The 17,232-nt window shown below is 35.7% G+C and overlaps 1 protein-coding gene across 2 annotated transcripts in view; it reads left to right on the top strand.

Moving 5' to 3' along the window:
* PSME4 (proteasome activator subunit 4) overlaps nt 1-17,232 on the top strand; it is a 91,919-nt gene that overhangs the window by 6,461 nt on the left and 68,226 nt on the right. Inside the window, exons 2-6 of one of the 2 annotated variants that reach the window (XM_087717528.1) lie at nt 9,846-9,986; nt 10,874-10,990; nt 12,476-12,535; nt 15,847-15,891; nt 16,804-16,953. In XM_087717528.1, coding sequence (XP_087573654.1) covers nt 9,846-9,986; nt 10,874-10,990; nt 12,476-12,535; nt 15,847-15,891; nt 16,804-16,953 — 513 coding nt within the window. The remainder of the gene's footprint in view (nt 1-9,845; nt 9,987-10,873; nt 10,991-12,475; nt 12,536-15,846; nt 15,892-16,803; nt 16,954-17,232) is intronic. The other variant, XM_087717529.1, reaches the window with a different exon arrangement.

Raw genomic sequence — 17,232 nt, forward strand, 5'->3', positions numbered from 1 at the left:
TGATCTTGAGGGAGGAAGGGAAGAGAAGCTGCCTAGGGAGGAGAGGGGGAGGAGCCCACAATTACTTAATTGTCAGAGAAGAATTTTTGGTAGATCCCTACCCTAAATTGATCAGGCTATAAAGAGAGAGGGCAAATCTGTATTTTCAGATTTGCAAGTTGTTGTAACTTTACAGTAAAGTAGAATAGTTTATCTAGTCATGTTTCCTATCTGATTTACCAAGGAGGGCTGACAACTGCTGATATTGAATCTGGCTTTATAATGGCCCTGCTAGCTTGCCTCCAGCTCTGCAACCTGCACAGCCCCCTGCTCACTTTATGGGCCATTGATCTGGCTTCGTGATCCTAATTTGCTCATGAGTTTCTAGAGGCACTTAAGTCATAATTAGAAACCTCTTGCCGTAATAGGTATCAAAGGTGAAGATTCCCTTGGGAAGCGAGTTAAAAGCCCAACTTCTTGCTTCATGGATATATCCATGTAGTTCTCTTGACAGCATATGGAAATACAGTGGGACCTTGTGTCACAAACAGTTCTGACCACGACCAAATCGGGTGCCAACCAAAAAGTCAGCTAAATGTCTCACTCTGTTCACAAACACATCCTCGGGTGGCAATCAAACACAGCCACAGCAATTTTCCCTGCTGTAGCGATTTCCCCTGCTGCACCTTTTTTGTGTGTGCGTACGCATGTGCAGTCATTCTTGCTTCCAGTCACGACCAAATTGGGTGCCAACCGAAGTCCTGGAACGGATTACGGTTGTGACTCGAGATCCCACTGTAGTTTATTGCTGTGTTGTTAAAGCATATTACTTACAAATCGCTCTCTACATATCTACCTGCCTACCTACCTACCGTGTAAATCATCCAGTCCATCCATCCATCCATCCATCTTTCTATTTACTATGCCACTTATCTCATCTGAGTGACTGGTTGGTTTACAAATATCAGTTTAGGTATATCTCAATCATTTTCTCATGCACACAGGTTGAATTGTCAGTAAAATACTTCAGAGGAGAGAATGTATCTAATTTTTTTTAAAAAAATACACAAGGTATCTTTATTTTTATTTTATTTTTTAAAGAAAGCCATGTGTTATACTTGGTGGCTAACAATTCTTGTTAGAATAAAAAAATTCTTGTTATTTAAAAACATAGCTAGGAATACGAACTGACTTGCGGTATTTTTCAAATGTTGAAATTGTATTTAGAAACTATGCTGTCTTGCTATTCCCATTCACATTTTGATGTGACAGAATAACGAACAAAAAAAAAAAACTGCCTACAGGGAAAAGCAATTTGATAGCACATTTGAATGCTGACATTCCTAGTCAACACCTTTGTATAAGGGTTCACTGCTTGTTTAATATGATGATGCCTGAAGGTAAATATTTTCTAGAGAGCATGAACATAAAGTATTTTATCAACATGATACTAAAGGAAGTTAAAAACTGAGTCAAATAACATAGATTTAGCATATACTAACTGCAAATAATGAGTATTAAAAACAAAGAACAGGACATTTCAAAGAGCAGTTCTGTCCATTATCAGTTTTTGAATTAACACTTCTAATCCCTCTATATTTTGCTGGAGTTCATAACTGTCTCCAAAGATGCACAAAAATGTATACATTAAGCAAGCTTGCTAATTGAAATAGTATATTGTAGCATGGGTGCTCCTAAAAGCTGGTAACTAGGCTACACTTTTTTATTTTATTAAGTGGTACATGAAAAACTTAATTGACATAGCCAATATGGATGGTGGAATTTAATAACTATGAATCCATCTGATGATGACCTAGACACATGAAATAATGTCATTTGCAATATATGAGAGTATATGATAATGTTATTGAACAAATTAATACCATTAAAAATATTGTGTAACCATGAAACTTAAAACTGAAATGCAATATGTACTAGACCTGGATGAAGGTAATTAATCTCTTGAGAAATTAAATTGATTAATACATACAGAGAAGTTAAATACATTATAGAAAGTATATGATGTACTAGACCTTGATGACGGTAATCAGTCGCTTGAGAAATGAGATTAATACGTACATACAGGGAAGTTAAATACGCTCTGGAATGTATATGATGTACTACACCTGGAAGAATCGCTTGAGAAATGAGATTGATCAATTGCTTGAGAAATGAGATTGATTAATACATCCAGGAAAGTTAAATACACTCTGGAATGTATATAAGGTGTCGTCAGAATTGCTGTGATTGTGTATGGAAGCAAGAGTTCATAGATTAGTGATAATTGGCTGTTATACTATATTAAATGGTGTTCCTGGAAGAACTAGGGATGAGTTTTTGGAAATACTATTCAGTATTCTGAATTAATGAAATGCAGGGTTTAGTTTTGGTTTTGATTAGGTGATATGCAGTACAGAAAATATTGAACAATTCAGAAACTTAAGGATGAATGAGAATTGTGATTATCTGCTTAGAAAAAATGTTCATTTCATGTATATGGCTTAAGTGTATGTGTATATCTGTAAGTACAAATGGAAAAGGAATGAATAAAAAAGCATGTTTTTTTGAATTTTTTATTTTATTTTAATTGAACAAAAACACAAAAAAAGAATCATCGTTCATTACATCTTGTAGAAAGTGTGTCGATTGGTTACAGATAACCTTTGTGCATTTCTTCCACAGTCATTACTTATACCGTATATACTCGAGTATAGGCCGACCCGAATATAAGCCGAGGCACCTAATTTTACCACAAAAAACTGGAAACGTTATTGACTCGAGTATAAGCCTAGGGTGGGAAATGCAGCAGCTACTGATAAATTTCAAAAATAAAAATAGATACCAATAATGCCATTGCCCATTGAATAACATATACAGCCTGCCTGTGCCCATTAAATATACAGTAGCCATTGTAAAAATTTGCTCTGCATAACAAATTATTATCACACAATACCGGTGTATTCAATGAAATACTTCACTCACCTCATGATGCTGATGTCCCGCTGTGATGATGATGTCCCGCCTCCTATGACACACGGCACAGTGATTCCTATCATTGGATCACTGTACCAGAGGAGGTGGGACATCGCTATGTGGCTGCTTGCCATAATAAGGAGGAGGTGGGACATTGTTGCAGAGCAGCAGGAGGGGGAGGAAGGGGAATCGTAAGATAGCCCTGCATTACATTAGAACGTGAGGAGGGGGGATGGTGCGGTGCACGCTGCGTGGCAAACTGACACAGAGGGAGGGGAAACTCAGGGGCGCTGGGCCATTCACGAGCGTCACCCAGCGGCATGGCCCCGCCCCTTTTTCTCCATTTCGGGCAAATTTTTCACTGACTCGAGTATAAGCCGAGGCGGCTTTTTTCAGCTCAAAAAGTGGGCTGAAAAACTAGGCTTATACTTGAGTATATACAGTAGTTCATATTAGATTATACACTTTCAGTCAAAAATCTTTGTATATCTTACTATCAATGTACCACAGTTCTCATTTGACTACAGTTATTTGAACATGCTTTTACCTCAAAGCATTCACACTTAAAGACACAACCATATAATGGCATTCATTAGCTATTTCAAAAAATCCTCCAATAACATTACACCTTTATAGCATCTTTTAAGTAAAAGTCACTTAATAAAGTTTCTAAGCCTTTCTGCTGACTAAAATTTATATCCAAGTTACTTTAGCCAATACCATAGCATGTATATATTGTTAAACAATGTCCATTAACATTTCCTTTTTGTTATTATAATTGGCTAAAAATCATTTACTATTTATGCCCCATCTCCTCTCATCAGGCCCTCACTCCCAAAAAATAACCTTACACCTTTGTAACAAGATCTAAATGAAAATTTGTTAATAAAATTTATAGGTCTTTTTTCCAAGTCACAATTTACAATTTATATCCAAATTTCTTTTACTAAATTATCAATACATGTATCACTATGCTGTATCCATTGTCATTTCATTATTATTATTTATAGTTAATTAATTATTAGCGTGTAAACATTTAATAACAATCTAGGAGTTACAAAATTCCTAGTTATTAATCACCAATAATAAAAAACTATTTTTAATTACCAACTTTCATTGTCAACCTGTATCTTTCCAGTAACAAAACAATCTTATCTCTCTTGCCAATTGTGGAGTCAGTCTTCTTTTTATCTCCTTTATAAGGTTTTTATAGGCTTCTCTCCGCACTTTGTTGCTTGAAGGGTCTCTCAGATAATCTCCTTGCCCACCAGTTGCTACTAAAGTTAACTTGTCTTTGTTTGTCAATCTTGCTTCTGAAAAAAATTCTCTTCTTAGTCTATCATCATTAATATTTTTTTCTCTTCTGTGTCCTGGAATCTGCGGTAGAGCTCCAATTCGTCAAATTCCCTTTCCCATATTTCCTTTTTTCCATTTTCACCCACATTTGCTCCATTAATAAATTCATCTATTATTATCTTATCTTTATCTTCTATATCTTCATTCTCCCCTTTAATTTTTGGGTATCCAACCCCATCATCTTTTGCTGTGAGGAAGACTAGTCTTTCCAACTTCTTCTCAATTCTCCCATATCCTTCCAATAGATTTTGAATTCCATCCAAGATATTTTGGAATTTTAAGGTTTCCTCATCTACATATTGACCCATGTTTCCAAAACAGAAGAGAGAAAGAAAAAGAAAAAAAAAACTAATAATGACTGCGACTCTAGTCTTCCAGGCCTCTCTTACTTTTATTTTAAATTGACTTGAACACAAGTTCTTTTATATTCTTCAAAGGGGAAGGGTTCTGTTCCCTCCCTCCCTCCCTCCCTCTCTCCCTCCCTCCCTCCCTCCCTCCCTCCCTTCCTTCCTTCCTTCCTTCCTTCCTTCCTTCCTTTCCCTGCCAAAATAATTCTCAGAGGCACCTGTGAAAACAGTTCATGCCCTTGGTTCTTTATCAGTTTCTGTAAACAAGTTGCAAACCCTTCAGCTGCAAAGTTAGTGAAGTCAAGTAAGAAGAGAGATACGTTGTTTGAAAAAAAAACTCGAAGTCGCAGTTAATTTTCACCTTCTGTAGGAAACAAAGTTCTTTGGATTTCTTTTAGTGTGGTTTAATAACAAGTAGTAGGAAGAATTGTTAAAATAAAAAGGAAGATTTTAATCCAGAAGTCAAAAAATAAAGCAACAAGAAGCAGGAGAAAAAAAATCAATTGGTTCACTTTAAGAGGAGAGATGAAGAATGTTACGAACATTTCAATTGACAAAAAATAGTTAGAAAGACAAAGGGAAAAAAAAAACTTTCCACAGCGATCCCATTAGGATTATTTTCGCCGCTCAGTACTTTCGTTTAAAGATCTAATTTGGCTTTAAAGAAACATTTCTTTGGGCAGTCTTTAGCAAAATAGAAAAAATACCTCACCAGATGGACTCACTTTCTCTTTTCACTTCCTTCCTTCTGGAGCGTCCCGATTTCATCAGCCTAAGGGCTGCCTGTTTACCGCGGGTTTGAAGCACTTCCCTTGGGTCTATCAGGGATTTTGCGATATCCCTGAGACCAGTAAGGCTTTGTCTTCCTGATCACTGTCTCTACGGGACGGTTTAGGTCTCAATGGACCCCCCCCCCCCAGCAGCAAGAGTATCAATGGTGGTCTCAGAATATCGAGACTGCATGTTGTAATATTGCGATGTGGCTCCTCCCTCTTTAAAAAAAAGCATGATTAAATGATTATATGCAATAAAAGAGAATAAATGAGAGTGTATGTAAGAGGTTCTGGTTATTTATTTGTAAATAAATGACATTCATTGGTAGTATCAGAAATGGATTTGGGGAAGAAATAGAAAGAACTGAAATAAATCAATATGAAAAACTAGAGGTAGTCCTTGACATGATTATGATTGGAACCGGAATCTCAGTCATTGAACAAAATGGCTATTAAGCAAGGAGAATCCTGATACTCCCAATTGCAGTTAAGTGATTTCATAGTTTATTAAGTGGACAGTCGTAGGTAAGGAGTGTGGGGTATCTCAGGGGGATGGGGGAAACTCTGGGAGGTCGCACATGTGTGTTTCTTCTCAGGGGAGGGGGATGAAAATCCTCCCTGCTGAAATCCAAACAGGATTTTTAGATGAGTGGGGAGCAGATTCTCTCTGAGCAGAGAGACACTTGTGCATGGCCTTTGCCAGGCCTCCAACATCTCCTTGAGCTACTTCACACTTCTTATCATACTATACTGCCTCTTTGCTCAGGGACTGGGCAAATTTGCTGCCTCCTTTCAGTTGCCTTTGCATTCCTTTTCACTCACTTTCCTGCTCCTTTTTGCTGCCTTTGCACTCCTTTGCCACCTCCTTTTCACTGCTTTTGCATCCATTTTCACTCTTCTCCTTTTTGCTCCCTGTTTTCCACTGCTTTTGCTCTCCTTTTCACTCTTTCCTCTCCTTTCCACTCTTCCAGAGGTGTCCTTTCCTCTGCTTTTGTACTTTTTTGCTTACTTTGCCGCCACCTTTTTAGACCCAGTTACAATTTTATATACACATGGCTAAAGATACTGCTTATATGTATAAGGAACTAGCTGATAACCCGGCGCTGCCCAAGGATTTATTTATCGGGGAGAAATGTCTGGATCAAATGTAATTTCTAATGTTGGATTTTCCCCCTTACCGAGGCTTCACAGTACATCACAAGAGGGCTCCTTCTGGTAAGGGGGAAAATCCAACATTAGAAATGTTGGGGTTTTAGGGTTGTCTTACCACCACAGTATTTTTATCCACAGAGTAAGTCATCTGTGTACCATGTTTGGTTGAAATTGCTTGTAGCATTCCAGAATTATGCTGGAACACACACACACACACACAAAGAGAGAGAGAGAGAGAGACAGACAGACAGACAGAAGATAGATATTCACTGGAGTAACTAAGTCCAAAAAAAGAAGCTGCAAAAGGAGTAAAAAGGAGCAAAGGCAGCAGAAAGAAGACAGTAAAGGGAGCAAAAAGGAGGATATGCTGTTTGCCGCTGGTGCTGCTGCCACTGCTCTTTGGGTTTCAGGGGCATTGACAGTGTGAAAGGGCATGTAAGATAAGAAGGTGTGCAATGGGGAGAGAAGAGAAAAGGAGGGAAGAGGAGAAAGAGTGTAAAAAGAGGGATACAGGGAGGCAAATCAGCATGATGCCTACCTAGGCAGGAATGGAAGGGAAATGACAAAGCTCATCTCTGGTCGGAAGAAATTTGACAGCCCTGCCCTAATAGGTGCTACTGATTTTGCTGATAAATAACATTATTCAAGTTTTCACAAAGGTATTATATGCAGTATCCAGGTACAGGGATATGACCTTGGCAGTCTCACTTGACCAAACTAGGATCAAAAGATATAATTGGCTATCAATGTAGTGATGATATCAAACCCCAAACAGGTGGATGACCTCACCCAGCAGTTTCATGTAGATGTGAAAAGGAGGCGAGAGAATAGAACCCTGCAGTACCCCACAAAGGGGCAGTGATGGGACTGTCTCTCCCTTTCAACTAACACTAACTGGAACCAGCCCCATGAAAAGGAGGAGAATCACCATGAAACAATGTCCCCAATTCCCAACACATGGAGCTATTTCCAACACATGGAGCTATCGTGGTCATTGGTATTGAAAGCCATTCAGAAATCAAGAACCACAGGAATGAATGTACTACCTTCATCCTGACTCTGCCACCAGTCATCTATAAGCATGACCAAAGCTATATCATTATTAAATCCCAGTTTGAAAACTGATGAAAGCAAGTCTAAATAATCTGTTTCTCAAGAGTTCTCATTGGCTGCAGACCAACCATCTTCTCAACAAACTTCCCTCAAAAAAGAGGGTGGGAATCAGTTGATAGTTATCAAAAACTGTAATAGGCTGTGAAAATCACCTTGAGAGATGGGAGGAAGAAATGTAACCTGAATAACTTTCCTAAAAGAGAAATCTGAATCCAGGGCAGGAATGGGGATGGAGACTGTGTCTCAGAATTACTGTTATCTGGGACATAAAGGCGGTGGCGGAGGGGAATGCTTTCAGATCTGCAAGATTCTGTTATTGTCACCTTACAATAAAAGTAATTTTGGTTTCCTGACCTGGACTATTTTGAAGAGGTAATGAAAACCATTAGCTCCAAGGAGGGGCTACACCTTGTCTCTCTAAAGGCAGGAAGAAGACTAATGCCACAGCATGGGCTTGACTGTGGCTTAATCTTAACCATTTTTGTTACCCAGGAATGGCTCAGATCCAGAAACACATGGTCAAATTAACTCCCCAGAAAACCCTCTCTATTTCCTCAGGAGTCACCAACTCAGAGTCATCCCAGATAATGCCAATAGACCATGCTCCAGCTGCTGTACCTTGGCTCATCCTGCTCAGTCAGAGTCTGAGTTGAAACAAACCTGAACAGTTTTATCCAACAGGTAGCTTGAATAGTCCCTTTGGATCATCAATAATCTGAACTCTTCCCAACCCAATAGGGTACAGTAAACAACCACTGGACAGCTATCAATGGACAAAATACAGGCAAAGAAGTATTGATGTTTTCCTGTGTTTATTACTATAAGATAATCCCTAATACAGACTCATACCCATACCAGAGTCAGAGTCATGTGAGTCTTTCTCCCATAGGACTGCAGACAACACTTGTGGCACTTTATCTGGAATGATTGAATTTCTTCCTGCAGAAAGTAGTAACACCAGGGAGTTGAAAGGCAACCAGAGATAGATCTATCCATAGCATTAGAATGATGTTAGTGACTTCCACCATTTTCCACCAAGGAAGTGACACACAGCACTCCTTGCTGCCTCCACAATATCTGCACACTTTCCAGATGCCAGACCTTACATAAGTAGTCTCTCATGAACTGCAGCAACCATCAAGACTTAAGCTGTACTTAGGGCTTTGCTGTGGGCCAGGGAGGTGATAAGTACCATGCTGCCCCCCCACCCCTGAAAAGTTCTTCAGTGGAGGATTCCCACAACCCTGGAGTGGATGAAGGTGGATAAAAAAAATCAACAACAAAACTCAAAGCATCCACACAAGCTAATTCAACAAATTGCTCATCTGATCACTATCTTGACATCTACAAAATATAAGGCAGGGGTATATAGTGCAATTAGTTTCTACAGATCTTTTATATGTGTAGGAATGTGAGAAAGATTTTTATTATGTTTGTTGACAAAGTTGATAAAATAGAAAATGTGAATTGTGGAATGTTTACTTGAATATGCAGTTCAATAGATGGAAGCTGAACATGATAGGAACAGTGCACAGCGGAATTAAATCATGCTTGAGAGTTAATGGAATGCTTAGTGAATGGTTCAACATTGAGCAAGGGGTGAAAAAAGAATATGCAATTTCCTCTTGATTATTTAATACATATATGGATAAATGCAAAAATAATACTCATGCTAACTTTAGAAGGTCTGTTGACTACAGATGCAAATGTAAGACGTCATGGTAGATGAAATTGATGAAATCCTCAAAGGAGTTTAAATAAAAGGCAATATATGTGGTGGTGCATGAGTATGGAGAAGTAAGGTTGGTTTGGTATAGGAATAACATAATGGATAATGAATAACAATATAAATTAGATAAAAGTATGCCATATCTAATCTTCTTCCTTTTTTATTCTTTTGGCTTGATCCTATTTGTTTTCTTTGGTTTGCATATTGCATAACCCCCAAAGGAATACCTGAAAAGGTCTGCATTTATTTGTAAGCTGTCTTGACATGAATTCACTATGAATAATTGTATTATACCTAGTATTTGTTTTTTTGTACTTTTCCATTCATTTTGATTATATTTACTTTTTTTGCATTGTATACACTAACAGGATGTGGATAAATTGAATACCTTACCTACAGTATTTAAATTTTTCTTTTTTACAGGTATCTCCGGCTGTATGGGAGAAATTTTAGTAAAGAAGATCACGTTCTTTTCATTAAGCTGTTGTATGAACTAGTAACTATTCCAAAATTGGAGATCAGCATGATGCAAGGTTTTGCTCGACTTTTAATAAACTTGCTGAAGTAAGTTTTGCTTTACACCATTCTTCTATCTATATCAGGGGTCTCAAATTGGTGGCCCGTGGGCAGAATATGTCACACACAGGCCACATCCATCTTAGCTCCAAAAGGGAAAAAACATCGCAAAATGTCACGTGACAGCAAGCTGACACTGCATGTTTGAAACCCGTGATCTATATAAATCATAATCCATAGCTGGAGATATGGGTAGTTGTTGTTAAAATTAAGAGGGTCAACAGATTTTGTCAAGTTTGATTGGTATTTTGTTTCATGCTGGCCTTATATAAGTAATCAGAAGTAGCAAAAACCTAGCCAGACTAAAGCAGCAAGTACTCTTACTTTTTTTCTAATTCTGGGGAAAGATTAAAGACTTGGTCAAGTTCAAACTTACATTTTCAGAATGCATTAAAAACCAACCACTATATATCTCTAATTTTTGCATTTATCATCCTTAGATGTATTGTAATTTCTGTTGCCCCAAATTACACTGGTTTATGCTAATTTAAGTATAGAAAAGGGTTTTGCTAGGCAAGGATCTATATCAATGAATATGTTGAGTGCCAGTTTTGATGTAATATTCATATCTCAATGAGAAATACTGTAAATGAATAGTTGGATAATATTGTGGTTTTCTAGCATTACGTTTCTTGCTCCCCCTGCATTAATCATACATAAATCTAAATGTAATTAATTTATTTGAAAGCTTGATTAACAGATAATCCTGATTAAAATAATCTTTTTTTTTACCATTGTAAGAATTAGATCTGGATCTACAATTTTATGCGGTTACTCGAAGAGGTTTTCTTAGAATATTTTAGATTGTCAGCTGAATTGTCAGTGAGTAATGATTCAAATTCAATTCCTGTCTTTATGTGTGTTTTTTAACTTAGAAAAAAAGAACTTTTGTCAAGAGATGATTTAGAATTGCCCTGGAGACCACTTTATGAAATGCTGGAACGTATATTGTATTCTAAGACAGAACATCTTGGATTGAATTGGTTTCCAAAGTAAGATTTTAAAGGTTTTGTTTTATTTACACAATATCCTCACACTGCTCTTCTATTGAATTTTGTTCCTTGTGATTTATATGTTTTCTTTCATTGATCTGAATCTACATACATTTTAAATAATTTCATTTTTCTTTTACAGCAGATGTTCATTTTTCTTCTGTTTTTTTTCTCCATTTTGTGGGAAAAAAATGGAAATTTTTTAGAAAGCAACATGGTTATATTTTATTAAAGGAATACTTTAGCTATTTTAAAAAAATGTTTAGTCCTTCCAGATCTGAGTTACAAAAATCCAAGGAGCATTAATGGCAACAAAAACTTACAGTTCTTTGTGGATTTTTATAGTCCAGATACGATAGCCCTATTTCGGAGAAAAATATTTTTCAGACTTTATAAGATATGAAATGAAAACTGACCATTCACATTCCCAAATAGAAAAGTACATAAGCCTTATGTCAACACTTTGTAGGTTTACTGGAGAGTTTAATGAATTAGGAAATATGGGTATGTAAATACTATCCCAGCAAATAAAAACTTCCTTTGTGCTTTTTATTCAGTGTAGATAGGTTATAGATTTGAGGAATGAGAACTTTGAGAGTTGGGAATGCATTTGGCCATATTCCTTCCCTGCTTTTAGGCCTTGTATGAATAGACCGAATGCCTGCACAAAACTAGAATCTATCCACTTTTGGAAACTAATGCTTTGGTAGAGACAAGGCATATTTTAGATGCTCTTTGCATATATGATGATCAGGTTTTAATCTATTGAATTTTTAGGTAACGGCATTATGGATTATAAGACAAGAAAAGTCCTTTACTTTATGCCGATGCCATCAAAACAGATGTTACTGAGTTGGTTTTATCTGATTTAACATGTAACATTGCTTCTATCTACCTCCATGAGGAAAATTCCTTTCTCAACTTTGAATGGCTGGGGTTTATCCTATAAAGTACAGTAATTTTATTCTTAGAATATTTAGCTGTTTAATGCTAAGGGACAATGCTTGAAACAGATATATTTCTAGCCTTGCTGCTGCTTACAGTCTTTTAAACAATGACACTAATAATTGAATTTTTAACTTATTTTGTAAAACATGTACTTCCAAGTTAATAATTTTGCCCTCAGTCAGGCAAACTGAATTAATAAATAATAAAATTTTTGGTGCTTAGTCTGCCTTTGAACAACAGATTCCCGGATACAAACTGAAAAGGGACTAAAGGGAAAGCAATAAATGCCAAAGCAACCTTTCCGTTTTTCAGGCAAGCTGGTTTTGAAATTAAATGGTGCAGTGCGACTTTTTCTTTCATGGTGTTCTGACAACATTGCTTATAATTTATATTTCACTTTAGATGAATTTGGAAGAATGAATTAAAAATAAAAGGAGTATGAATAATGATTTTTGTGGCTTTAGCATTACTTGGTTTAAATGCTACAATTGCTTTTTTCATTATTTTGTTTTAAAATCTTTTTTTCTTTATGTTCAGTTCATGTCGACCAGGCTTGTCTTCACCTAAAACATTTGTGCTTAATGTTTTACATAGGTGGTAAGGACAATTATTTTGCTTTTATGTAGCTCTGGCCTATATGTTTTCTTTGTGCATGGCCTGTTCAATTGTAACATTTGTCATGTACCTGTAACTTCCTGCATATAAAACTGAAAAATCCAATGTTAACATGACACCACAATTTATGGGAATGTCGCACTGTATTTAAATTGAATTACAATAAAATATATGTGTGTGAAGTGGCTGAAAAGTATAGCTACTTGCTAATTGCCTGTTAACAACTAAGTTATATTTTAGGTGCCTAACAAATTATACTTGATTTTATGCATAATTTGTAGAATATTCTAGAAATGCATGAATTTAATTCAATACGTAGGTTGGTAAAATGACTAAAAATGTAGAATAAGAGTTATTTGAATTTAAAATAATATTAGCCTATACCTGCAGTTCAGTTTGTGATAACAATACACACTAACTTAAATGTAATTAATTGCCATTACAGTATAACAGATTATTTGCTGTGGAAATTTTTTTAACAACAAACAGTTTAGACAAATGCTCACTCACTGCATTCACTCAGCTTGCTTAACCTTGTCAGCCACTAACTAACTCAGTCATACCTTCTTACTATTGAAGTTTGTATGACACAATGACATCATCTGAGTCTAGGATTTGGGAATTCAGTGACTGCTGCCAGGTATCCAGGAGAATATTGGCAAGGCTTTACTACATCAGTGGCTTCTTCAATTCAGCGGGCGGTATTGGGCATGGCTTGGATGCTTCCAACCAATCATTTTTGGAAGCTTGGCAGCAGGCTATATAATAGAGTGCCTTGCATTTTCAGTCACTCACACTCCCTTCCCTTCCACTATCTTTCCCTGGAATATTAAGTAGATGGATCTTGAACACAGCCCCTTGATGGACTAGGTTTTAGAAGCTGTACAATGGTGAACTTGGGAAAAAATGAGACTTAATAATTCCCGTCAGAAAGCAACATGGCTTATTTATCATATACAAGTAGTTCTTGCTTAACATCTGCCCTGTTTAGCAACCATTTAAAATTACACCAGGTTGAAAAATAATTTTACGACCGGTTGTCACACTTAAAATAATTACAACATCTCCACAGTGACATGATCAAAATTTGGATTTTTTTGCAAGCAGTAGGCGTTTATGACTATCTCCAGAGCCTGCAGTCATACTTCGTTTTAGCAATGTTCTGTGACTTTAGAGACAGAATTGCCTTTTGATTTATCAGGTATTTATGATTTATTAAAAAAGAGGTTGGATAACAAGGGTTTTACAGTTAGCGTTTGATTAGCTTCTTGCTTCTACATTTTTGCCTCTTGGGTAATTTAACTCCTAGAATCCTTCTAGCTGAAGGATATTATTTTGTAGGCAGAAAACCGTTACTGAGTTTCTATTTTAGCAAAACTGTTTCTTTTTCAGATCAGCTAGTATGAATGGAAATGGCTTAAATTAAAACATAATTTAATATTACTAGAAGTTTCACTCTCCTGAGTGCAGTGCAGTGCAGTATAGATTTGAATATTAATCTTATTATTATTGTGCCAGAAGAATGTTGCTTATTTTTGTACTGTTACTTGTCTAGTAAGTCATAGGTACACTCAGGACTAAGATTGTTAAAATAAAAAAGAAATGGCATGCATATGGTTTTTTAAAAATAAAATCAATCTTCTAAAATATAGCACTATTCCTGCTTAAAAACCTTAAAGAAATAAGTGCATGAAAAATCAGTAAAGAATGTATTTATTTATTTTTTTCTTATTTTTAAATGTTTCTACCGATCCTTTCAAGTTGGAGAACTTTTTAAATAATTCAAAATTAATTCAATATTAGAAGTTCCCAAATAACTGTGAAATGTAGTAAGAAAGCAGTAGCAACTATATACACAGCCAGAGAGAGAGAGAGAATATCTAAGGAAAAATATTTTAAAATTACAGTTATTGTGATAAAGTCTGTTTTCTGGGGAGGGCACTTCAGAAATCTGACACTATGATAATCAAGGTGCATAAACATATCTAACTGTATTTATGAAGATAGGAACCTCTCTTAGTTACTCTCTGAAATAGGCAATTTAATAAAGGAAAAATGAGTTGTTAAAATACTTTGATCCTTAACCATTTAAAGTCTGATTGCAGAGATATTTTTAATTAACGGGATTTTTTTTGTTTAATATTCACTAATGTAATGAGATCTCAGAAATGTGTATTGTGAATGATACCACTTTATTTGAAGATTACAAGTAAGATGAAGGTTCACTTTTGCAGAGGTAGACTTGTGGTTTACAATAAAACTAATTTTCCAGAAGCATGAATTCTTACAGCAGAGTCATTTTTATCTTATGTTTCTGATACCTCAAAAGATCTGATAGGAGACACTCTGAAATGCATATGCCATTTTAATTCTTGACAAAGACATACTCTACTTAAAAGTGTTCCTTTTATGTGAATTGCAACAGCATTCTGTATAACTGAGCTGTCATGTCTGAATTAAATAGGAGGAAAAATCTGATTGCTACAAGAATATTGTTAATCCTATAATCCAAATTTCTAGACTTATTTTTCTAATTGCTAGGGTGTTAGAATTCACAGAAAACAAATAAAGCAATGTGGAACTCTGCAGCAAAATTATTTTGTGAAAAAAATCAGATTAGTTCGCCAATACTTTTTGAAACATATGCATCAGATGAGATCAGAATCATGTAAAGCATTTATCTCAGTGTAGGTAACCAGTCCAGAAGACAATTTGACAAACTGTAAAGAGGTTTCAGTGCCAAAAGTGCATCAGAAAACAGCTTGAAATAAGACTAGATAATCCGTATTATAGAGCATTTTGAAATAAGCCATTGCTTGAGCGCCCTTGAATGCTCTTGTCAATAGACACAACAATTCTCCAGGCATACCTCCTTTGGACATAAGACAAGGCTTTTAAAAACTTGTAGCATCTCAAAATGTGTTAACAGCGAAAATAATTGGCAAGTAAGTTTGCATGTGTGATGCAGTATTTTAAACTTGATTTACTATTATGTGAGTTTTTGTTTTTAAAAACTGAAACACACTCAGTGTAGTATTTGGGATACAAGGAAAAAAATAATTCCATATGTGGCCCAAGCAGTACTCTAGGGGAAATAGAAGCAAAATCAAAAATAAAGTGTAATACTTGTAAGTATGCATCTTTTAGTAAATTTAACTGCTGTGTGTACATATTTAATGGGAAATTGAATCAATGCCATCTTAGGCTTTGCATAATTATATAACTATATTCTTCTTCTAAAGTAAGATACTGTAATTTATTTACCATTTCCCCCCTTTTTTCTCTTCTTTTAGCTCAGTAGAAAGTGTTTTGAAGACTCTTGTGAAAAATTGTAGACTGTAAGTACTTTAACCATTTTCAATTTCTGTGTACTTTTTAAACTATTTGATAGTGAGACTACCTTCCACTATCTTTTTTATGAAATTGAAAAAAACTATGCATTTATAGGGCCTTGTTGCCAGTAACAGGAGTCCTCTGGTTAAGTTGTACCTTCAGTGGTGGAGTAGAAAATTGTGTCAAATAAATGCGTTGCTTAGAATGCCAACAAGGTTTAGCTAAAAAAGTTGGGAATCTCCCATTACTGAAAATTATCCCTACTTCATATATGAGGGACCACAAGGGACCGGATAAAGTGACTATTTGACATTTACACTTCCATGATTATATTTCAAGATATCTCTTGCATTATTTTAAAGTGTTTTAAAATTTGCAGAATTGCAGAAATTACAATGCATGTGTCTTAAATAACAAGGAGTTTGAAGATATAACATATTTTTGACTCATTTAATTGTAACACACCTATAAAAGAATATGTGTAGCTCAGGATTGAAATGAGGGGGCCTTGATTCTCTCTGAGCTTAGTTGTTTTCTTGCAGACGTTTCATTACCCAAACTACAGTAGATAACATTATCAGTGAAACATCTCCAAGAAAACAATCAGACTTAGAGAGCACCAAGCACCCCTCATTTCAACTCTAAGCTACAAATATTCTCCTTTATTGGGAGAGGATTCTCTTGGATGAAGAAGTCTAATTATGAAATGTCCTACTTACTGTATGAGACAAAGCTGGCAACTGCAGTGATTTCCATGCTGTGAATATCTAGCTAGTAGATCGTTGGTCTCAGAAACATGTTTAATTTGTACTTTTTTATTGTTATTATTGTTTCTTAATGAATTGTATTTTAGATTTATTGATAGGGATTACTTATAAGTAAGTAATACATGTTGATGCAAAAATCCTTCTTGTTAGTTATTTCCCAGAAAGTGCCACAGCAGAGATGTTAGATGAATGGCGGCCATTAATGTGCCCTTTTGATGTTACCATGCAAAAAGCTATCACTTATTTTGAACTGTTTCTACCTACCACTCTTCCTCCAGAGTGCCATCACAAAGGTTTTAAGTAAGTTGCTTTGCAGCATTTTATATGATGTTCTATTTCATTTAAAGCTGATGTTTGTGAACTTGGACTTTACTATCACATATAATAATTACTATTGTACTGTCTTGCTACATTTGTTTTGAATGCTAAATTTTAAGGGACAAAATTTTACCAATTCACCTAAAATTGCTTCTCTAGAAACAGTAGTCTAGTCTAGTGGTGATGGTGGTGGTGTTCTGTTAAAAGTATGTATTCAGTGAAGTTCTATCAATACTGTTGCTTAATTCAGTTCTTGATAAA

This window comes from Thamnophis sirtalis, unplaced genomic scaffold (genome assembly GCF_051295495.1).
Source record: "Thamnophis sirtalis isolate CommonGarterSnake01/CBP01778 unplaced genomic scaffold, rThaSir2_p1.2 scaffold_6, whole genome shotgun sequence".
NCBI classification, from domain to species: domain Eukaryota; kingdom Metazoa; phylum Chordata; class Lepidosauria; order Squamata; family Natricidae; genus Thamnophis; species Thamnophis sirtalis.